Source organism: Salmo salar, chromosome ssa02 (assembly GCF_905237065.1).
Source record: "Salmo salar chromosome ssa02, Ssal_v3.1, whole genome shotgun sequence".
NCBI classification, from domain to species: Eukaryota; Metazoa; Chordata; class Actinopteri; order Salmoniformes; family Salmonidae; genus Salmo; species Salmo salar.
Window position 1 is genome coordinate 70,468,023 of NC_059443.1, and position 20,750 is coordinate 70,488,772.

Here is a 20,750-nt window from a genome sequence, read left to right on the forward strand (position 1 = left end):
TTGGTCCCCTTTAAATGGGGGACTACATAGAAAAAGTGCTGTAATTTCTAAACGGTTCACCCGATGTGGATGAAAATACCCTCAAATGAAAGCTGACAGTTTGCACTTTAACCTCTTAGTCATTGTATCATTTTATTTTTTACTCCTGAATTAATTTACACTTTCCTAAACAAAGGGGCTAAGACTATATTTTAGTTATCCAATTCTTATTAATCTTAAAAAAAATAGAATTGACAGAGTATTGAGTAAATTGTTGACAAAAAAAGTACAATTAAATCTATTATTAAATCTATCCCGCCTTGTAACACAATACAATTAGAAGAAATCCAAGGGGTATGAGAATACTTTTGCAAGGCACTGTATCAAGGTAGGGATCTACGTTTGTTGTTGTTGATGTTTGTGTGTACTCACTGGGAGGTAGTGATCTACGTTTGTTGTTGTTGATGTTTGTGTGTACTCACTGGGAGGTAGTGATCTACGTTTGTTGTTGTTGATGTTTGTGTGTACTCACTGGGAGGTAGTGATCTACGTTTGTTGTTGTTGATGTTTGTGTGTACTCACTGGGAGGTAGTGATCTACGTTTGTTGTTGTTGATGTTTGTGTGTACTCACTCGGAGGTAGTTGAGGGTGGAGTTAGACAGTCCACATCTGGTGATGTTCTTAGACAGCTGGTCTAACATCTGGGGGTCCTGGGCCTGTAGGGTTACAGAGGTCAGGGGTTACAGAGGTCAGGGGTTACAGAGGTCAGGGGTTACAGAGGTCGGACACCATGTATTGATCTGTCTACCATCGCTATTAGACAACAGGTGAACGTGTGTGTGTGTGTGTGTGTGTGTGTGTGTGTGTGTGTGTGTGTGTGTAACTCACGTGCATGGCCAGTATACTGCGTGGTATCAGTTCACGGTGCTGTCGGATGCTGAAGTGCCACGTCTTGATCCTCATCATGTCGTCAAACATGAACTCCAGGTACAGACGACCCTCCACACACACCTAGAGGGGTCAGAGGTCAGGGTTGCACTTTCTACAAAAGGAGATCCCCAAAGTTATGTTCACAATATTTGTTGTGTGCAAAGATAGCAATTCACCAGCAACTATGGGCCGAATCCTAGCATGATTTACATGTGTAGACTTTCACATAGAAGAGGCACTGAACTCATTCAGTTCAGTTACAAATGCAGATTTTGATGTTAGGATTATGCCTCATGTTTACAATAGTGTCCGCAGGAAAGACATAGCCTGCGCGCACGCACGCACACGCGCACGCACACGCACACACACACACACACACACACACACACACACACACACACACACACACACCTGTGTGAACATGGGTTTTCCGTTCTGCGTAACCATGGTACACTGGTCACAGTCCAGCGAGACGAAGTTGTTGTGGAAGGACTCTTTGGGGTGCTTCAACACGTAGTAAAGGTCGGTGGCGCCCCCCTCGAATATACTCCGGAAGTACCGCGGGATCAACGTCCGGCCAATCGCTGCGGAGGAGGAGGAGGAGACAGGAAGCAGAAGAACAGTGGAGCATAAGTACACAACAACAGTCTTAGAGGTTGGTTTCCCAGACACACATTAACCCTGGTCCTGAACCAATCAGCCAGATCAATGCAGAATCCAGGCTTAGTCTGTGTCCAGGAAACTGGCCCGTATTCATTACAAAACAGACTAGAATCATGACTTTTTGGCACCAACTCTCTTGCATTGTCTATGCACACACACACACTCACATACTGACACCACTCATACTTACACCCAACACACACACACACACACACACATACTGACACCACACATACTTACACCCAACACACACACTCACATACTGACACCACACATACTTACACCCAACACACACACACACTGACACCACACTTTCATACTCACCACCAAAGCTGCTGCTACTGTCTGTTGTCTATCCTGTTGCCGAGTCACTTCACCCCTACCTATATGTACAGTACATAGCTACCTCAATTACCTCATAGCCCTACACATTGACTCAGTACTGGTACTTCCTGTATATAACCATGTTACTACCTCATAGCCCTACACATTGACTCAGTACTGGTACTCCCTGTATATAACCATGTTACTACCTCATACCCCTACACATTGACTCAGTACTGGTACTCCCTGTATATAACCATGTTATTACCTCATAGCCCTGCACATTGACTCAGTACTGGTACTCCCTGTATATAACCATGTTATTACCTCATAGCCCTGCACATTGACTCAGTACTGGTACTCCCTGTATATAACCATGTTACTACCTCATAGCCCTGTACATTGACTCAGTACTGGTACTCCCTGTATATAACCATGTTACTACCTCGTACCCCTGCACATTGACTCAGTACTGGTACTCCCTGTATATAACCATGTTACTACCTCGTACCCCTACACATTGACTCAGTACTGGTACTCCCTGTATATAACCATGTTATTTTCACTCCTTATTGTTATTCACTGTGAATTTCTTCCTCGTGTCACAATTTCAATATTTGTTTATTCTCATCTTTAACTCTGCATTGTTGGAAAGCATTTCCCTGTCAGTCTACACCTGTTGTCTATGAAGCATTTCCCTGTCAGTCTACACCTGTTGTCTATGAAGCATTTCCCTGTCAGTCTACACCTGTTGTCTATGAAGCATTTCCCTGTTAGTCTACACCTGTTGTCTATGAAGCATTTCCCTGTTAGTCTACACCTGTTGTCTATGAAGCATTTCCCTGTCAGTCTACACCTGTTGTCTATGAATCATTTCCCTGTTAGTCTACACCTGTTGTCTATGAAGCATTTCCCTGTTAGTCTACACCTGTTGTCTATGAAGCATTTCCCTGTTAGTCTACACCTGTTGTCTATGAAGCATTTCCCTGTTAGTCTACACCTGTTGTCTATGAAGCATTTCCCTGTTAGTCTACACCTGTTGTCTATGAAGCATTTCCCTGTTAGTCTACACCTGTTGTCTATGAAGCATTTCCCTGTCAGTCTACACCTGTTGTCTATGAAGCATTTCCCTGTCAGTCTACACCTGTTGTCTATGAAGCATTTCCCTGTCAGTCTACACCTGTTGTCTATGAAGCATTTCCCTGTTAGTCTACACCTGTTGTCTATGAAGCATTTCCCGGTTAGTCATGTGACCTAAAACATTTGATTTGAATCTAATAACAGGACGTAGAAGAATACAACAACAACTCATGATTTGAGTGTTGAGAGCACTGTCCGTCCGTCCGTCTGTCCGTCTATCTATCTATGTGTGTGTGTGTGTGTTCTTACTGTATCTCTTGGGCCCGTCCTCCAGACAGAAGGTTATGGTCAACATGGCATCGTCCTCAAAGAACTCTGTAGTGAACGCATCCCACCACAGATTATCACATTCCTAGAGAGAGGAGAGAGAGAGAGAGAGAGAGAGAGAGAGAGAGAGAGAGAGTTAGCATAGTATTCAGTATGGTAGTCTTAGTAAAACAACGTGAGAACGAGGGGGAAGAAGAATGATAGACAGACGGGCAGACAGACGGGCAGACAGACGGGCAGACAGACGGGCAGACAGACGGGCAGACAGACGGGCAGAGAGATGAAGTTAAGCGTTCAGCTCCTCTCTACCTCTGTCCAGTTCTGTAGCCGTTTGTTGAGCTCAAATATCCTGTAGTCTGTCTGGTTCCCGTACGGTGTGTGTCTCCTGAGAGACAGACAGACAGGACAGGTTACATGTAGCAATTGCTTGACTTGGGCCGAAGTAACGGCACCTGTTATAGAATACTGGCTTTAACGGCACCTAAATATACAGTTGAAGTCGGAAGTTTACATACACCTTAGTCAAATACATTTAAACTCTGTTTTTCACAATTCCTAACATTTAATCCTGGTAAAGAATTCCCTGTCTTAGGTCAGTTAGGATCACCACTTTATTTAAGAATGTGAAATGTCAGAATAATAGTAGAGAAAATGATTTATTTCAGCTTTGATTTCTTTCATCACATTCCCTGTGGGTCAGAAGTTTACATACACTCAATTAGTATTTGGTAGCATTGCCTTGAAATTGTTTAACTTGGGTCAAATGTTTTGGGTAGCCTTCCACAAGCATCCCACAATAAGTGGGGTGAATTTTGGCCCATTCCTACTGACAGAGCAGGTGTAACTGAGTCAGGTTTGTAGGCCTCATAGCTCGCACACACTTTTTCAGTTCTGCCCACACATTTTCTATGGGATTGAGGTCAGGGCTTTGTGATGGCCACTCCAATACCTTGACTTTGTCGTCCTTAAGCCATTTTGCCACAACTTTGGGAGTATGTTTGGGGTCATTGTCCATTTGGAAGACCCATTTGCAACCAAGCTTTAACTTCCTGACTGATGTCTTGAGATGTTGCTTCATTATATCCACATAATTTTCCTTCCTCATGATGCCATCTATTTTGTGACATGCACCAGCCCCTCCTGCAGCAAAGCACCCCCACAACATGATGCCACCACCCCCATGCTTCAAATTTGGGATGGTGTTCTTCGGCTTGCAAGCCTCCCCCTTTATCCTCAAAACATAACGATGGTCATTATGGCCAAACAGTTCTATTTTTGCTTCATCCAAAAAGTACGATCTTTGTCCCCATGTGCAGTTGCAAACTGTAGTCTGGCTTTTTTATGGCGGTTTTGGAGCAGTGGCTTCTTCCTTGCTGAGCAGCCTTTCAGGTTATGTCGATATAGGACTCGTTTTACTGTGGATATAGATACTTTTGTACCGGTTTCCTGCAGCATCGTCACAAGGTCCTTTGCAGTTGTTCTGGGATTGATTTGCACTTTTCGCACCAAAGTACGTTCATCTCTAGGAGACAGAACGCGTCTCCTTCCTGAGCGGTATGATGGCTGCGTGGTCCCATGGTGTTTATACTTGCGTAATATTGTTTGTACAGATGAACGTGGTACCTTCAGGCGTTTGGAAATTGCTCCCAAGGAAGAACCAGACTTGTGGAGGTCTACAAATGTTTTTTTGACGTCTTGGCTGATTTCTTTTGATTTTCCCCTGATGTCAAGCAAAGAGGCACTGAATTTGAAGGTAGGCCTTGAAATACATCCACAGGTACACCTACAGTTGACTCAAATGATGTCAATGAGCCTATCAGAAGCTTCTAAAGCCACGGCATAATTTTCTGGAATGTTCCAAGCTGTTTAAAGGCACAGTCAACTTAGTGTATGTAAACTTCTGACCCACTGGAATTGTGATACAGTGAGTTATAAGTGAAATAATCTGTCTGTAAACAATTGTTGGAAAAATGACTTGTGTCATGCACAAAGTAGATGTCCTAACCGACTTGCCAAACCTATAGTTTGTTAACAAGAAATTTGTGGAGTGGTTGAAAAACGAGTTTTAATGACTCCAACCTAAGTGTATATAAACTTCCCACTTCAACTGGAAACGGTACTGGAACCTAAACTGAGTACAGGCACATATTTCAATCCACTACAAACACTGACGGTAGCAAAATGGATGTAGGTCTGTGATATCTAGTTAATAAACATCCAGACTAAAGTAGAAACGGTCAGTAGGTCTTACCCTATTCCAGGCTCCAGGTATGAGGGGGGGTACATGGGGGTTGGGCTGCAGAGAGAGAGAGAGAGAGAGAAGAGAGAAAACAAATAAATAAATATCTAGTTTAATACTTGTCTTTCTCCACACAAAAATGTGAATTGTAACTGATGCCTGTTATCTGTAAGAACCAGAGAAGACAGTTAGCCTGGACATATACCCCCCGCAACACACACACACACACACACACAAACACACATGCAGCAGTCAAATCAATCACCCTGAGATCTGGACGAGCTAGCAGGACTTCCTGTAACAATCCATCTCAGGGGAGGAGCTAACCGCTCACCCTGACTCAGCAAGACACACACACACACACACACACACACACACACTCCAAAAAGCACCACAAAATGACACCCAGAATGCAACAGTGTTTGTGGTGTGTGTATCCTACTCACCCCAGGTCTCTGTCCAGCATGGTGCCGGGGTGGAAGGGGGGAAAGGAGCTGCCGTTGGGGGGCTCCTTTGGAGAGTACAGCTTGAATGACTTGGAGGAACAGCCTGAAAGACAGAGAGCATCACAACTGGAATGACTATATATGTAGCCACTGTACAGAATACATGATTAGTTATTATAATTCAAGTTGAAATGTGTCACTTTTTGGGCGACCAGACTATGCTTGTTTTGTCACATGAACTGAAATTAAGCGAACTATTATAATTATATCAACCGGGAAATGGCGGAGCGATTTCTGCATAGAGCATCTTTAAGTGATAAGTGTGTGTGTGTGGACACTAGTAGGGTAGACCAGTTCTGCCCTAGTTTCACTTGGCTGCACTCATTCACAGGTCAGCAGCCACACACACACAGAGACACACTAACACAGTGCTCCTAACATAAAGGTGCAGGATAACAACTTCCCGGGCCCAAACCAATAACACTTGTACACACTGCCCTGTATCCCCTCTCCCATCGCAGCCACCCCTCCTTCTATGCCCCTAAACTGACCCCTTACACCATCTAACCCTCTCTCTATCATAACAACCGTCTAGCCAGTCCTACCCCTCCTCCTCTCTCTCTATAACAACCATCTAGCCAGTCCTACCCCTCCTCCTCTCTCTATAACAACCATCTAGCCAGTCCTACCCCTCCTCCTCTCTCTATAACAACCATCTAGCCAGTCCTACCCCTCCTCCTCTCTCTATAACAACCATCTAGCCAGTCCTACCCCTCCTCCTCTCTCTATAACAACCATCTAGCCAGTCCTACCCCACCACCTCTCTCTATAACAACCATCTAGCCAGTCCTACCCCTCCTCCTCTCTCTATAACAACCATCTAGCCAGTCCTACCCCTCCTCCTCTCTCTATAACAACCATCTAGCCAGTCCTACCCCTCCTCCTCTCTATCATAACAACCATCTAGCCAGTCCTACCCCTCCACCTCTCTATCATAACAACCATCTAGCCAGTCCTACCCCTCCTCCTCTCTATCATAACAACCATCTAGCCAGTCCTACCCCTCCACCTCTCTATCATAACAACCATCTAGCCAGTCCTACCCCTCCTCCTCTCTCTATAACAACCATCTAGCCAGTCCTACCCCTCCACCTCTCTCTATAACAACCATCTAGCCAGTCCTACCCCTCCTCCTCTCTCTATAACAACCATCTAGCCAGTCCTACCCCTCCTCCTCTCTATCATAACAACCATCTAGCCAGTCCTACCCCTCCTCCTCTCTATCATAACAACCATCTAGCCAGTCCTACCCCTCCTCCTCTCTATCATAACAACCATCTAGCCAGTCCTACCCCTCCACCTCTCTATCATAACAACCATCTAGCCAGTCCTACCCCTCCTCCTCTCTATCATAACAACCATCTAGCCAGTCCTACCCCTCCTCCTCTCTATCATAACAACCATCTAGCCAGTCCTACCCCTCCTCCTCTCTCTATAACAACCATCTAGCCAGTCCTACCCCTCCTCCTCTCTCTATAACAACCATCTAGCCAGTCCTACCCCTCCACCTCTCTCTATAACAACCATCTAGCCAGTCCTACCCCTCCTCCTCTCTCTATAACAACCATCTAGCCAGTCCTGCCCCTCATCCTCTCTATCATAACAACCATCTAGCCAGTCCTACCCCTCCTCCTCTCTATCATAACAACCATCTAGCCAGTCCTACCCCTCCTCCTCTCTATCATAACAACCATCTAGCCAGTCCTACCCCTCCTCCTCTCTCTATAACAACCATCTAGCCAGTCCTACCCCTCCTCCTCTCTCTATAACAACCATCTAGCCAGTCCTACCCCTCCTCCTCTCTATCATAACAACCATCTAGCCAGTCCTACCCCTCCACCTCTCTCTATAACAACCATCTAGCCAATCCTACCCCTCCTCCTCTCTATCCTAACAACCATCTAGCCAGTCCTACCCCTCCACCTCTCTATCATAACAACCATCTAGCCAGTCCTACCCCTCCTCCTCTCTATCATAACAACCATCTAGCCAGTCCTACCCCTCCTCCTCTCTCTATCATAACAACCATCTAGCCAGTCCTACCCCTCCTCCTCTCTCTATAACAACCATCTAGCCAGTCCTACCCCTCCACCTCTCTCTATAACAACCATCTAGCCAGTCCTACCCCTCCACCTCTCTCTATAACAACCATCTAGCCAGTCCTACCCCTCCACCTCTCTCTATAACAACCATCTAGCCAGTCCTACCCCTCCTGCTCTCTCTATAACAACCATCTAGCCAGTCCTACCCCTCCACCTCTCTCTATAACAACCATCTAGCCAGTCCTACCCCTCCTCCTCTCTCTATAACAACCATCTAGCCAGTCCTGCCCCTCCTCCTCTCTCTATAACAACCATCTAGCCAGTCCTACCCCTCCTCCTCTCTCTATAACAACCATCTAGCCAGTCCTACCCCTCCTCCTCTCTATCATAACAACCATCTAGCCAGTCCTACCCCTCCACCTCTCTATCATAACAACCATCTAGCCAGTCCTACCCCTCCTCCTCTCTCTATAACAACCATCTAGCCAGTCCTACCCCTCCTCCTCTCTCTATAACAACCATCTAGCCAGTCCTACCCCTCCTCCTCTCTCTATAACAACCATCTAGCCAGTCCTACCCCTCCTCCTCTCTCTATAACAACCATCTAGCCAGTCCTACCCCTCCTCCTCTCTCTATCATAACAACCATCTAGCCAGTCCTACCCCTCCTCCTCTCTATCATAACAACCATCTAGCCAGTCCTACCCCTCCACCTCTCTCTATAACAACCATCTAGCCAGTCCTACCCCTCCACCTCTCTCTATAACAACCATCTAGCCAGTCCTACCCCTCCTCTCTCTATCATAACAACCATCTAGCCAGTCCTACCCCTCCTCCTCTCTCTATCATAACAACCATCTAGCCAGTCCTACCCCTCCTCCTCTCTCTATCATAACAACCATCTAGCCAGTCCTACCCCTCCTCCTCTCTCTATAACAACCATCTAGCCAGTCCTACCCCTCCTCCTCTCTCTATAACAACCATCTAGCCAGTCCTACCCCTCCTCCTCTCTCTATAACAACCATCTAGCCAGTCCTACCCCTCCTCCTCTCTCTATAACAACCATCTAGCCAGTCCTACCCCTCCTCCTCTCTATCATAACAACCATCTAGCCAGTCCTACCCCTCCTCCTCTCTCTATAACAACCATCTAGCCAGTCCTACCCTCCTCCTCTCTCTATAACAACCATCTAGCCAGTCCTACCCCTCCACCTCTCTATCATAACAACCATCTAGCCAGTCCTACCCCTCCTCCTCTCTATCATAACAACCATCTAGCCAGTCCTACCCCTCCTCCTCTCTATCATAACAACCATCTAGCCAGTCCTACCCTCCTTCTCTCTCTATAACAACCATCTAGCCAGTCCTACCCCTCCTCCTCTCTCTATAACAACCATCTAGCCAGTCCTACCCCTCCTCCTCTCTATCATAACAACCATCTAGCCAGTCCTACCCCTCCTCCTCTCTCTATAACAACCATCTAGCCAGTCCTACCCCTCATCCTCTCTATCATAACAACCATCTAGCCAGTCCTACCCCTCCTCCTCTCTCTATCATAACAACCATCTAGCCAGTCCTACCCCTCCTCCTCTCTCTATAACAACCATCTAGCCAGTCCTACCCCTCCACCTCTCTCTATAACAACCATCTAGCCAGTCCTACCCCTCCACCTCTCTCTATAACAACCATCTAGCCAGTCCTACCCCTCCACCTCTCTCTATAACAACCATCTAGCCAGTCCTACCCCTCCTCCTCTCTCTATAACAACCATCTAGCCAGTCCTACCCCTCCACCTCTCTCTATAACAACCATCTAGCCAGTCCTACCCCTCCACCTCTCTCTATAACAACCATCTAGCCAGTCCTACCCCTCCTCCTCTCTCTATAACAACCATCTAGCCAGTCCTGCCCCTCCTCCTCTCTCTATAACAACCATCTAGCCAGTCCTACCCCTCCTCCTCTCTCTATAACAACCATCTAGCCAGTCCTACCCCTCCTCCTCTCTATCATAACAACCATCTAGCCAGTCCTACCCCTCCACCTCTCTATCATAACAACCATCTAGCCAGTCCTACCCCTCCTCCTCTCTCTATAACAACCATCTAGCCAGTCCTACCCCTCCTCCTCTCTCTATAACAACCATCTAGCCAGTCCTACCCCTCCTCCTCTCTCTATAACAACCATCTAGCCAGTCCTACCCCTCCTCCTCTCTCTATAACAACCATCTAGCCAGTCCTACCCCTCCTCCTCTCTCTATCATAACAACCATCTAGCCAGTCCTACCCCTCCTCCTCTCTATCATAACAACCATCTAGCCAGTCCTACCCCTCCACCTCTCTCTATAACAACCATCTAGCCAGTCCTACCCCTCCACCTCTCTCTATAACAACCATCTAGCCAGTCCTACCCCTCCTCTCTCTATCAAACAACCATCTAGCCAGTCCTACCCCTCCTCCTCCTCTCTATCATAACAACCATCTAGCCAGTCCTACCCCTCCTCCTCTCTCTATCATAACAACCATCTAGCCAGTCCTACCCCTCCTCCTCTCTCTATAACAACCATCTAGCCAGTCCTACCCCTCCTCCTCTCTCTATAACAACCATCTAGCCAGTCCTACCCCTCCTCCTCTCTCTATAACAACCATCTAGCCAGTCCTACCCCTCCTCCTCTCTCTATAACAACCATCTAGCCAGTCCTACCCCTCCTCCTCTCTATCATAACAACCATCTAGCCAGTCCTACCCCTCCTCCTCTCTCTATAACAACCATCTAGCCAGTCCTACCCCTCCTCCTCTCTCTATAACAACCATCTAGCCAGTCCTACCCCTCCACCTCTCTATCATAACAACCATCTAGCCAGTCCTACCCCTCCTCCTCTCTATCATAACAACCATCTAGCCAGTCCTACCCCTCCTCCTCTCTATCATAACAACCATCTAGCCAGTCCTACCCCTCCTTCTCTCTCTATAACAACCATCTAGCCAGTCCTACCCCTCCTCCTCTCTCTATAACAACCATCTAGCCAGTCCTACCCCTCCTCCTCTCTATCATAACAACCATCTAGCCAGTCCTACCCCTCCTCCTCTCTCTATAACAACCATCTAGCCAGTCCTACCCCTCATCCTCTCTATCATAACAACCATCTAGCCAGTCCTACCCCTCCTCCTCTCTATCATAACAACCATCTAGCCAGTCCTACCCCTCCTCCTCTCTATCATAACAACCATCTAGCCAGTCCTACCCCTCCTCCTCTCTCTATAACAACCATCTAGCCAGTCCTACCCCTCCTCCTCTCTCTATAACAACCATCTAGCCAGTCCTACCCCTCCACCTCTCTCTATAACAACCATCTAGCCAGTCCTACCCCTCCTCCTTTCTATCATAACAACCATCTAGCCAGTCCTACCCCTCCACCTCTCTCTATAACAACCATCTAGCCAGTCCTACCCTCCTCCTCTCTATCATAACAACCATCTAGCCAGTCCTACCCCTCCTCCTCTCTCTATAACAACCATCTAGCCAGTCCTACCCCTCCTCCTCTCTATCATAACAACCATCTAGCCAGTCCTACCCCTCCACCTCTCTCTATAACAACCATCTAGCCAGTCCTACCCCTCCACCTCTCTATCATAACAACCATCTAGCCAGTCCTACCCCTCCTCCTCTCTCTATAACAACCATCTAGCCAGTCCTACCCCTCCTCCTCTCTCTATCATAACAACCATCTAGCCAGTCCTACCCCTCCTCCACTCTCTATAACAACCATCTAGCCAGTCCTACCCCTCCACCTCTCTCTATCATAACAACCATCTAGCCAGTCCTACCCCTCCTCCTCTCTCTATAACAACCATCTAGCCAGTCCTACCCCTCCTCCTCTCTCTATAACAACCATCTAGCCAGTCCTACCCCTCCTCCTCTCTCTATAACAACCATCTAGCCAGTCCTACCCCTCCTCTCTCTATCATAACAACCATCTAGCCAGTCCTACCCCTCCTCCTCTCTATCATAACAACCATCTAGCCAGTCCTACCCCTCCACCTCTCTCTATAACAACCATCTAGCCAGTCCTACCCCTCCTCCTCTCTCTATAACAACCATCTAGCCAGTCCTACCCCTCCTCCTCTCTCTATAACAACCATCTAGCCAGTCCTACCCCTCCTCCTCTCTATCATAACAACCATCTAGCCAGTCCTACCCCTCCTCCTCTCTCTATAACAACCATCTAGCCAGTCCTACCCCTCCACCTCTCTATCATAACAACCATCTAGCCAGTCCTACCCCTCCATCTCTCTCTATAACAACCATCTAGCCAGTCCTACCCCTCCACCTCTCTCTATAACAACCATCTAGCCAGTCCTACCCCTCCTCCTCTCTCTATAACAACCATCTAGCCAGTCCTACCCCTCCTCCTCTCTCTATAACAACCATCTAGCCAGTCCTACCCCTCCTCCTCTCTATCATAACAACCATCTAGCCAGTCCTACCCCTCCACCTCTCTCTATAACAACCATCTAGCCAGTCCTACCCCTCCTCCTCTCTATCATAACAACCATCTAGCCAGTCCTACCCCTCCACCTCTCTCTATAACAACCATCTAGCCAGTCGTACCCCTCCTCCTCTCTCTATAACAACCATCTAGCCAGTCCTACCCCTCCTCCTCTCTCTATAACAACCATCTAGCCAGTCCTACCCCTCCACCTCTCTCTATAACAACCATCTAGCCAGTCCTACCCCTCCACCTCTCTCTATAACAACCATCTAGCCAGTCGTACCCCTCCTCCTCTCTCTATAACAACCATCTAGCCAGTCCTACCCCTCCTCCTCTCTATCATAACAACCATCTAGCCAGTCCTACCCCTCCTCCTCTCTATCATAACAACCATCTAGCCAGTCCTACCCCTCCACCTCTCTCTATAACAACCATCTAGCCAGTCCTACCCCTCCACCTCTCTATCATAACAACCATCTAGCCAGTCCTACCCCTCCTCCTCTCTATCATAACAACCATCTAGCCAGTCCTACCCCTCCTCCTCTCTCTATCATAACAACCATCTAGCCAGTCCTACCCCTCCTCCTCTCTCTATAACAACCATCTAGCCAGTCCTACCCCTCCACCTCTCTCTATAACAACCATCTAGCCAGTCCTACCCCTCCACCTCTCTATCATAACAACCATCTAGCCAGTCCTACCCCTCCTCCTCTCTATCATAACAACCATCTAGCCAGTCCTACCCCTCCACTTCTCTCTATAACAACCATCTAGCCAGTCCTACCCCTCCTCCTCTCTATCATAACAACCATCTAGCCAGTCCTACCCCTCCTCCTCTCTCTATAACAACCATCTAGCCAGTCCTACCCCTCCTCCTCTCTCTATCATAACAACCATCTAGCCAGTCCTACCCCTCCACTCTCTCTATAACAACCATCTAGCCAGTCCTACCCCTCCTCCTCTCTATCATAACAACCATCTAGCCAGTCCTACCCCTCCTCCTCTCTCTATAACAACCATCTAGCCAGTCCTACCCCTCCTCCTCTCTCTATAACAACCATCTAGCCAGTCCTACCCCTCCTCCTCTCTCTATAACAACCATCTAGCCAGTCCTACCCCTCCTCCTCTCTCTATAACAACCATCTAGCCAGTCCTGCCCCTCCTCCTCTCTCTATAACAACCATCTAGCCAGTCCTACCCCTCCTCCTCTCTCTATAACAACCATCTAGCCAGTCCTACCCCTCCTCCTCTCTATCATAACAACCATCTAGCCAGTCCTACCCCTCCTCCTCTCTCTATAACAACCATCTAGCCAGTCCTACCCCTCCTCCTCTCTCTATCATAACAACCATCTAGCCAGTCCTACCCCTCCTCCTCTCTATCATAACAACCATCTAGCCAGTCCTACCCCTCCACCTCTCTCTATAACAACCATCTAGCCAGTCCTACCCCTCCACCTCTCTCTATAACAACCATCTAGCCAGTCCTACCCCTCCTCTCTCTATCATAACAACCATCTAGCCAGTCCTACCCCTCCTCCTCTCTCTATCATAACAACCATCTAGCCAGTCCTACCCCTCCTCCTCTCTCTATAACAACCATCTAGCCAGTCCTACCCCTCCTCCTCTCTCTATAACAACCATCTAGCCAGTCCTACCCCACCACCTCTCTCTATAACAACCATCTAGCCAGTCCTACCCCTCCTCCTCTCTCTATAACAACCATCTAGCCAGTCCTACCCCTCCTCCTCTCTCTATAACAACCATCTAGCCAGTCCTACCCCTCCTCCTCTCTATCATAACAACCATCTAGCCAGTCCTACCCCTCCACCTCTCTATCATAACAACCATCTAGCCAGTCCTACCCCTCCTCCTCTCTATCATAACAACCATCTAGCCAGTCCTACCCCTCCACCTCTCTATCATAACAACCATCTAGCCAGTCCTACCCCTCCTCCTCTCTCTATAACAACCATCTAGCCAGTCCTACCCCTCCACCTCTCTCTATAACAACCATCTAGCCAGTCCTACCCCTCCTCCTCTCTCTATAACAACCATCTAGCCAGTCCTACCCCTCCTCCTCTCTATCATAACAACCATCTAGCCAGTCCTACCCCTCCTCCTCTCTATCATAACAACCATCTAGCCAGTCCTACCCCTCCTCCTCTCTATCATAACAACCATCTAGCCAGTCCTACCCCTCCACCTCTCTATCATAACAACCATCTAGCCAGTCCTACCCCTCCTCCTCTCTATCATAACAACCATCTAGCCAGTCCTACCCCTCCTCCTCTCTATCATAACAACCATCTAGCCAGTCCTACCCCTCCTCCTCTCTCTATAACAACCATCTAGCCAGTCCTACCCCTCCTCCTCTCTCTATAACAACCATCTAGCCAGTCCTACCCCTCCTCCTCTCTCTATAACAACCATCTAGCCAGTCCTACCCCTCCTCCTCTCTCTATAACAACCATCTAGCCAGTCCTGCCCCTCCTCCTCTCTATCATAACAACCATCTAGCCAGTCCTACCCCTCCTCCTCTCTATCATAACAACCATCTAGCCAGTCCTACCCCTCCTCCTCTCTATCATAACAACCATCTAGCCAGTCCTACCCCTCCTCCTCTCTCTATAACAACCATCTAGCCAGTCCTACCCCTCCTCCTCTCTCTATAACAACCATCTAGCCAGTCCTACCCCTCCTCCTCTCTCTCATAACAACCATCTAGCCAGTCCTACCCCTCCACCTCTCTATCCTAACAACCATCTAGCCAGTCCTACCCCTCCTCCTCTCTATCCTAACAACCATCTAGCCAGTCCTACCCCTCCTCCTCTCTATCATAACAACCATCTAGCCAGTCCTACCCCTCCTCCTCTCTCTATCTAACAACCATCTAGCCAGTCCTACCCCTCCTCCTCTCTCTATAACAACCATCTAGCCAGTCCTACCCCTCCTCCTCTCTCTATAACAACCATCTAGCCAGTCCTACCCTCCTCCTCTCTCTATAACAACCATCTAGCCAGTCCTACCCCTCCTCCTCTCTCTATAACAACCATCTAGCCAGTCCTACCCCTCCTCCTCTCTCTATAACAACCATCTAGCCAGTCCTACCCCTCCTCCTCTCTCTCATAACAACCATCTAGCCAGTCCTACCCCTCCTCCTCTCTCTATAACAACCATCTAGCCAGTCCTACCCCTCCTCCTCTCTCTATAACAACCATCTAGCCAGTCCTCCTCTCTCTATCAACAACCATCTAGCCAGTCCTACCCCTCCTCCTCTCTCTATAACAACCATCTAGCCAGTCCTACCCCTCCTCCTCTCTCTATAACAACCATCTAGCCAGTCCTACCCCTCCTCCTCTCTCTATAACAACCATCTAGCCAGTCCTACCCCTCCTCCTCTCTCTATAACAACCATCTAGCCAGTCCTACCCCTCCTCCTCTCTCTATAACAACCATCTAGCCAGTCCTACCCCTCCTCCTCTCTCTATAACAACCATCTAGCCAGTCCTACCCCTCCACCTCTCTATCATAACAACCATCTAGCCAGTCCTACCCCTCCACCTCTCTCTATAACAACCATCTAGCCAGTCCTACCCCTCCTCCTCTCTATCATAACAACCATCTAGCCAGTCCTACCCCTCCTCCTCTCTCTATAACAACCATCTAGCCAGTCCTACCCCTCCTCCTCTCTCTCATAACAACCATCTAGCCAGTCCTACCCCTCCTCCTCTCTCTATAACAACCATCTAGCCAGTCCTACCCCTCCTCCTCTCTCTATAACAACCATCTAGCCAGTCCTACCCCTCCTCCTCTCTCTATAACAACCATCTAGCCAGTCCTACCCCTCCTCCTCTCTCTATAACAACCATCTAGCCAGTCCTACCCCTCCTCCTCTCTATCATAACAACCATCTAGCCAGTCCTACCCCTCCACCTCTCTCTATAACAACCATCTAGCCAGTCCTACCCCTCCTCCTCTCTATCATAACAACCATCTAGCCAGTCCTACCCCTCCACCTCTCTATCATAACAACCATCTAGCCAGTCCTACCCCTCCTCCTCTCTCTCATAACAACCATCTAGCCAGTCCTACCCCTCCTCCTCTCTCTCATAACAACCATCTAGCCAGTCCTACCCCTCCTCCTCTCTCTATAACAACCATCTAGCCAGTCCTACCCCTCCTCCTCTCTCTATAACAACCATCTAGCCAGTCCTACCCCTCCTCCTCTCTATCATAACAACCATCTAGCCAGTCCTACCCCTCCTCCTCTCTCTATCTAACAACCATCTAGCCAGTCCTACCCCTCCTCCTCTCTATCATAACAACCATCTAGCCAGTCCTACCCCTCCTCCTCTCTCTATCATAACAACCATCTAGCCAGTCCTACCCCTCCTCCTCTCTCTCATAACAACCATCTAGCCAGTCCTACCCCTCCACCTCTCTCTATAACAACCATCTAGCCAGTCCTACCCCTCCTCCTCTCTCTATAACAACCATCTAGCCAGTCCTACCCCTCCTCCTCTCTCTATAACAACCATCTAGCCAGTCCTACCCCTCCTCCTCTCTCTATAACAACCATCTAGCCAGTCCTACCCCTCCTCCTCTCTCTATAACAACCATCTAGCCAGTCCTACCCCTCCTCCTCTCTCTATAACAACCATCTAGCCAGTCCTACCCCTCCTCCTCTCTCTATAACAACCATCTAGCCAGTCCTACCCCTCCTCCTCTCTCTATAACAACCATCTAGCCAGTCCTACCCTCCTCCTCTCCTATCCAACAACCATCTAGCCAGTCCTACCCCTCCTCCTCTCTCTATAACAACCATCTAGCCAGTCCTACCCCTCCTCCTCTCTCTATAACAACCATCTAGCCAGTCCTACCCCTCCTCCTCTCTCTATAACAACCATCTAGCCAGTCCTACCCCTCCTCCTCTCTCTATAACAACCATCTAGCCAGTCCTACCCCTCCTCCTCTCTCTAATAACAACCATCTAGCCAGTCCTACCCCTCCTCCTCTCTATCATAACAACCATCTAGCCAGTCCTACCCCTCCTCCTCTCTCTATAACAACCATCTAGCCAGTCCTACCCCTCCTCCTCTCTCTATAACAACCATCTAGCCAGTCCTACCCCTCCTCCTCTCTATCATAACAACCATCTAGCCAGTCCTACCTCCTCCTCCTCTCTATCATAACAACCATCTAGCCAGTCCTACCCCTCCTCCTCTCTCTATCATAACAACCATCTAGCCAGTCCTACCCCTCCTCCTCTCTCTATAACAACCATCTAGCCAGTCCTACCCCTCCTCCTCTCTCTATAACAACCATCTAGCCAGTCCTACCCCTCCTCCTCTCTCTATAACAACCATCTAGCCAGTCCTACCCCTCCTCCTCTCTCTATAACAACCATCTAGCCAGTCCTACCCTCCTCCTCTCTCTATAAACAACCATCTAGCCAGTCCTACCCCTCCTCCTCTCTATCATAACAACCATCTAGCCAGTCCTACCCCTCCTCCTCTCTCTATAACAACCATCTAGCCAGTCCTACCCCTCCTCCTCTCTATCATAACAACCATCTAGCCAGTCCTACCCCTCCTCCTCTCTCTATAACAACCATCTAGCCAGTCCTACCCCTCCTCCTCTCTCTATAACAACCATCTAGCCAGTCCTACCCCTCCTCCTCTCTCTATAACAACCATCTAGCCAGTCCTACCCCTCCTCCTCTCTCTATAACAACCATCTAGCCAGTCCTACCCCTCCTCCTCTCTCTATAACAACCATCTAGCCAGTCCTACCCCTCCTCCTCTCTCTCATAACAACCATCTAGCCAGTCCTACCCCTCCTCCTCTCTCTCATAACAACCATCTAGCCAGTCCTACCCCTCCTCCTCTCTATCATAACAACCATCTAGCCAGTCCTACCCCTCCTCCTCTCTCTATAACAACCATCTAGCCAGTCCTACCCCTCCTCCTCTCTCTCATAACAACCATCTAGCCAGTCCTACCCCTCCTCCTCTCTCTATAACAACCATCTAGCCAGTCCTACCCCTCCTCCTCTCTATCATAACAACCATCTAGCCAGTCCTACCCCTCCTCCTCTCTCTATAACAACCATCTAGCCAGTCCTACCCCTCCTCCTCTCTATCATAACAACCATCTAGCCAGTCCTACCCCTCCTCCTCTCTCTATAACAACCATCTAGCCAGTCCTACCCTCCTCCTCTCTCTATAACAACCATCTAGCCAGTCCTACCCCTCCTCCTCTCTCATAACAACCATCTAGCCAGTCCTACCCCTCCTCCACTCTCTATAACAACCATCTAGCCAGTCCTACCCCTCCACCTCTCTCTCATAACAACCATCTAGCCAGTCCTACCCCTCCTCCTCTCTCTATAACAACCATCTAGCCAGTCCTACCCCTCCTCCTCTCTCTATAACAACCATCTAGCCAGTCCTACCCCTCCTCCTCTCTCTATAACAACCATCTAGCCAGTCCTACCCCTCCTCCTCTCTATCTAACAACCATCTAGCCAGTCCTACCCCTCCTCCTCTCTATCATAACAACCATCTAGCCAGTCCTACCCCTCCACCTCTCTCTATAACAACCATCTAGCCAGTCCTACCCCTCCTCCTCTCTCTATAACAACCATCTAGCCAGTCCTACCCCTCCTCCTCTCTCTATAACAACCATCTAGCCAGTCCTACCCCTCCTCCTCTCTATCATAACAACCATCTAGCCAGTCCTACCCCTCCTCCTCTCTCTATAACAACCATCTAGCCAGTCCTACCCCTCCTCCTCTCTATCATAACAACCATCTAGCCAGTCCTACCCCTCCTCCTCTCTCTATAACAACCATCTAGCCAGTCCTACCCCTCCTCCTCTCTCTATAACAACCATCTAGCCAGTCCTACCCCTCCTCCTCTCTCTATAACAACCATCTAGCCAGTCCTACCCCTCCTCCTCTCTCTATAACAACCATCTAGCCAGTCCTACCCCTCCTCCTCTCTATCTAACAACCATCTAGCCAGTCCTACCTCCTCCTCTCTCTATAACAACCATCTAGCCAGTCCTACCCCTCCTCCTCTCTATCATAACAACCATCTAGCCAGTCCTACCCTCCTCCTCTCTCTATAACAACCATCTAGCCAGTCCTACCCCTCCTCCTCTCTCTCTATAACAACCATCTAGCCAGTCCTACCCCTCCTCCTCTCTCTATAACAACCATCTAGCCAGTCCTACCCCTCCTCCTCTCTCTATAACAACCATCTAGCCAGTCCTACCCCTCCTCCTCTCTCTATAACAACCATCTAGCCAGTCCTACCCCTCCTCCTCTCTATCATAACAACCATCTAGCCAGTCCTACCCCTCCTCCTCTCTATCATAACAACCATCTAGCCAGTCCTACCCCTCCTCCTCTCTCTATAACAACCATCTAGCCAGTCCTACCCCTCCACCTCTCTATCATAACAACCATCTAGCCAGTCCTACCCCTCCTCCTCTCTATCATAACAACCATCTAGCCAGTCCTACCCCTCCTCCTCTCTCTCATAACAACCATCTAGCCAGTCCTACCCCTCCTCCTCTCTCTATAACAACCATCTAGCCAGTCCTACCCCTCCACCTCTCTCTATAACAACCATCTAGCCAGTCCTACCCCTCCACCTCTCTATCATAACAACCATCTAGCCAGTCCTACCCCTCCTCCTCTCTATCATAACAACCATCTAGCCAGTCCTACCCCTCCTCCTCTCTCTATAACAACCATCTAGCCAGTCCTACCCCTCCTCCTCTCTATCATAACAACCATCTAGCCAGTCCTACCCCTCCTCCTCTCTCTATAACAACCATCTAGCCAGTCCTACCCCTCCTCCTCTCTCTATAACAACCATCTAGCCAGTCCTACCCCTCCTCCTCTCTCTATAACAACCATCTAGCCAGTCCTACCCCTCCTCCTCTCTCTATAACAACCATCTAGCCAGTCCTGCCCCTCCTCCTCTCTCTATAACAACCATCTAGCCAGTCCTACCCCTCCTCCTCTCTCTATAACAACCATCTAGCCAGTCCTACCCCTCCTCCTCTCTATCATAACAACCATCTAGCCAGTCCTACCCCTCCTCCTCTCTCTATAACAACCATCTAGCCAGTCCTACCCCTCCTCCTCTCTCTATCATAACAA

General features: G+C 48.6%; 1 protein-coding gene across 6 annotated transcripts in view; it reads right to left on the reverse strand.

Annotated features, from left to right (window-relative positions):
* The window catches only part of LOC106591328 (LIM domain-binding protein 1), a 103,037-nt gene that overhangs the window by 15,661 nt on the left and 66,626 nt on the right, over positions 1–20,750 (reverse strand). For 5 of the 6 annotated variants that reach the window (XR_006762273.1, XM_045709054.1, XM_045709050.1 and 2 more), the window contains exons 2-8: positions 5,989–6,091; positions 5,555–5,599; positions 3,613–3,688; positions 3,286–3,388; positions 1,321–1,514; positions 868–990; positions 612–695 (exon numbers count right to left, since the gene is read on the reverse strand). Coding sequence is in view for 5 of the 6 variants with exons in the window: in XM_045709054.1 (XP_045565010.1) it covers positions 612–695; positions 868–990; positions 1,321–1,514; positions 3,286–3,388; positions 3,613–3,688; positions 5,555–5,599; positions 5,989–6,091 (728 nt within the window). In the remaining variant the exon portion in view is untranslated. The remainder of the gene's footprint in view (positions 1–611; positions 696–867; positions 991–1,320; positions 1,515–3,285; positions 3,389–3,612; positions 3,689–5,554; positions 5,600–5,988; positions 6,092–20,750) is intronic. The other variant, XM_045709042.1, reaches the window with a different exon arrangement.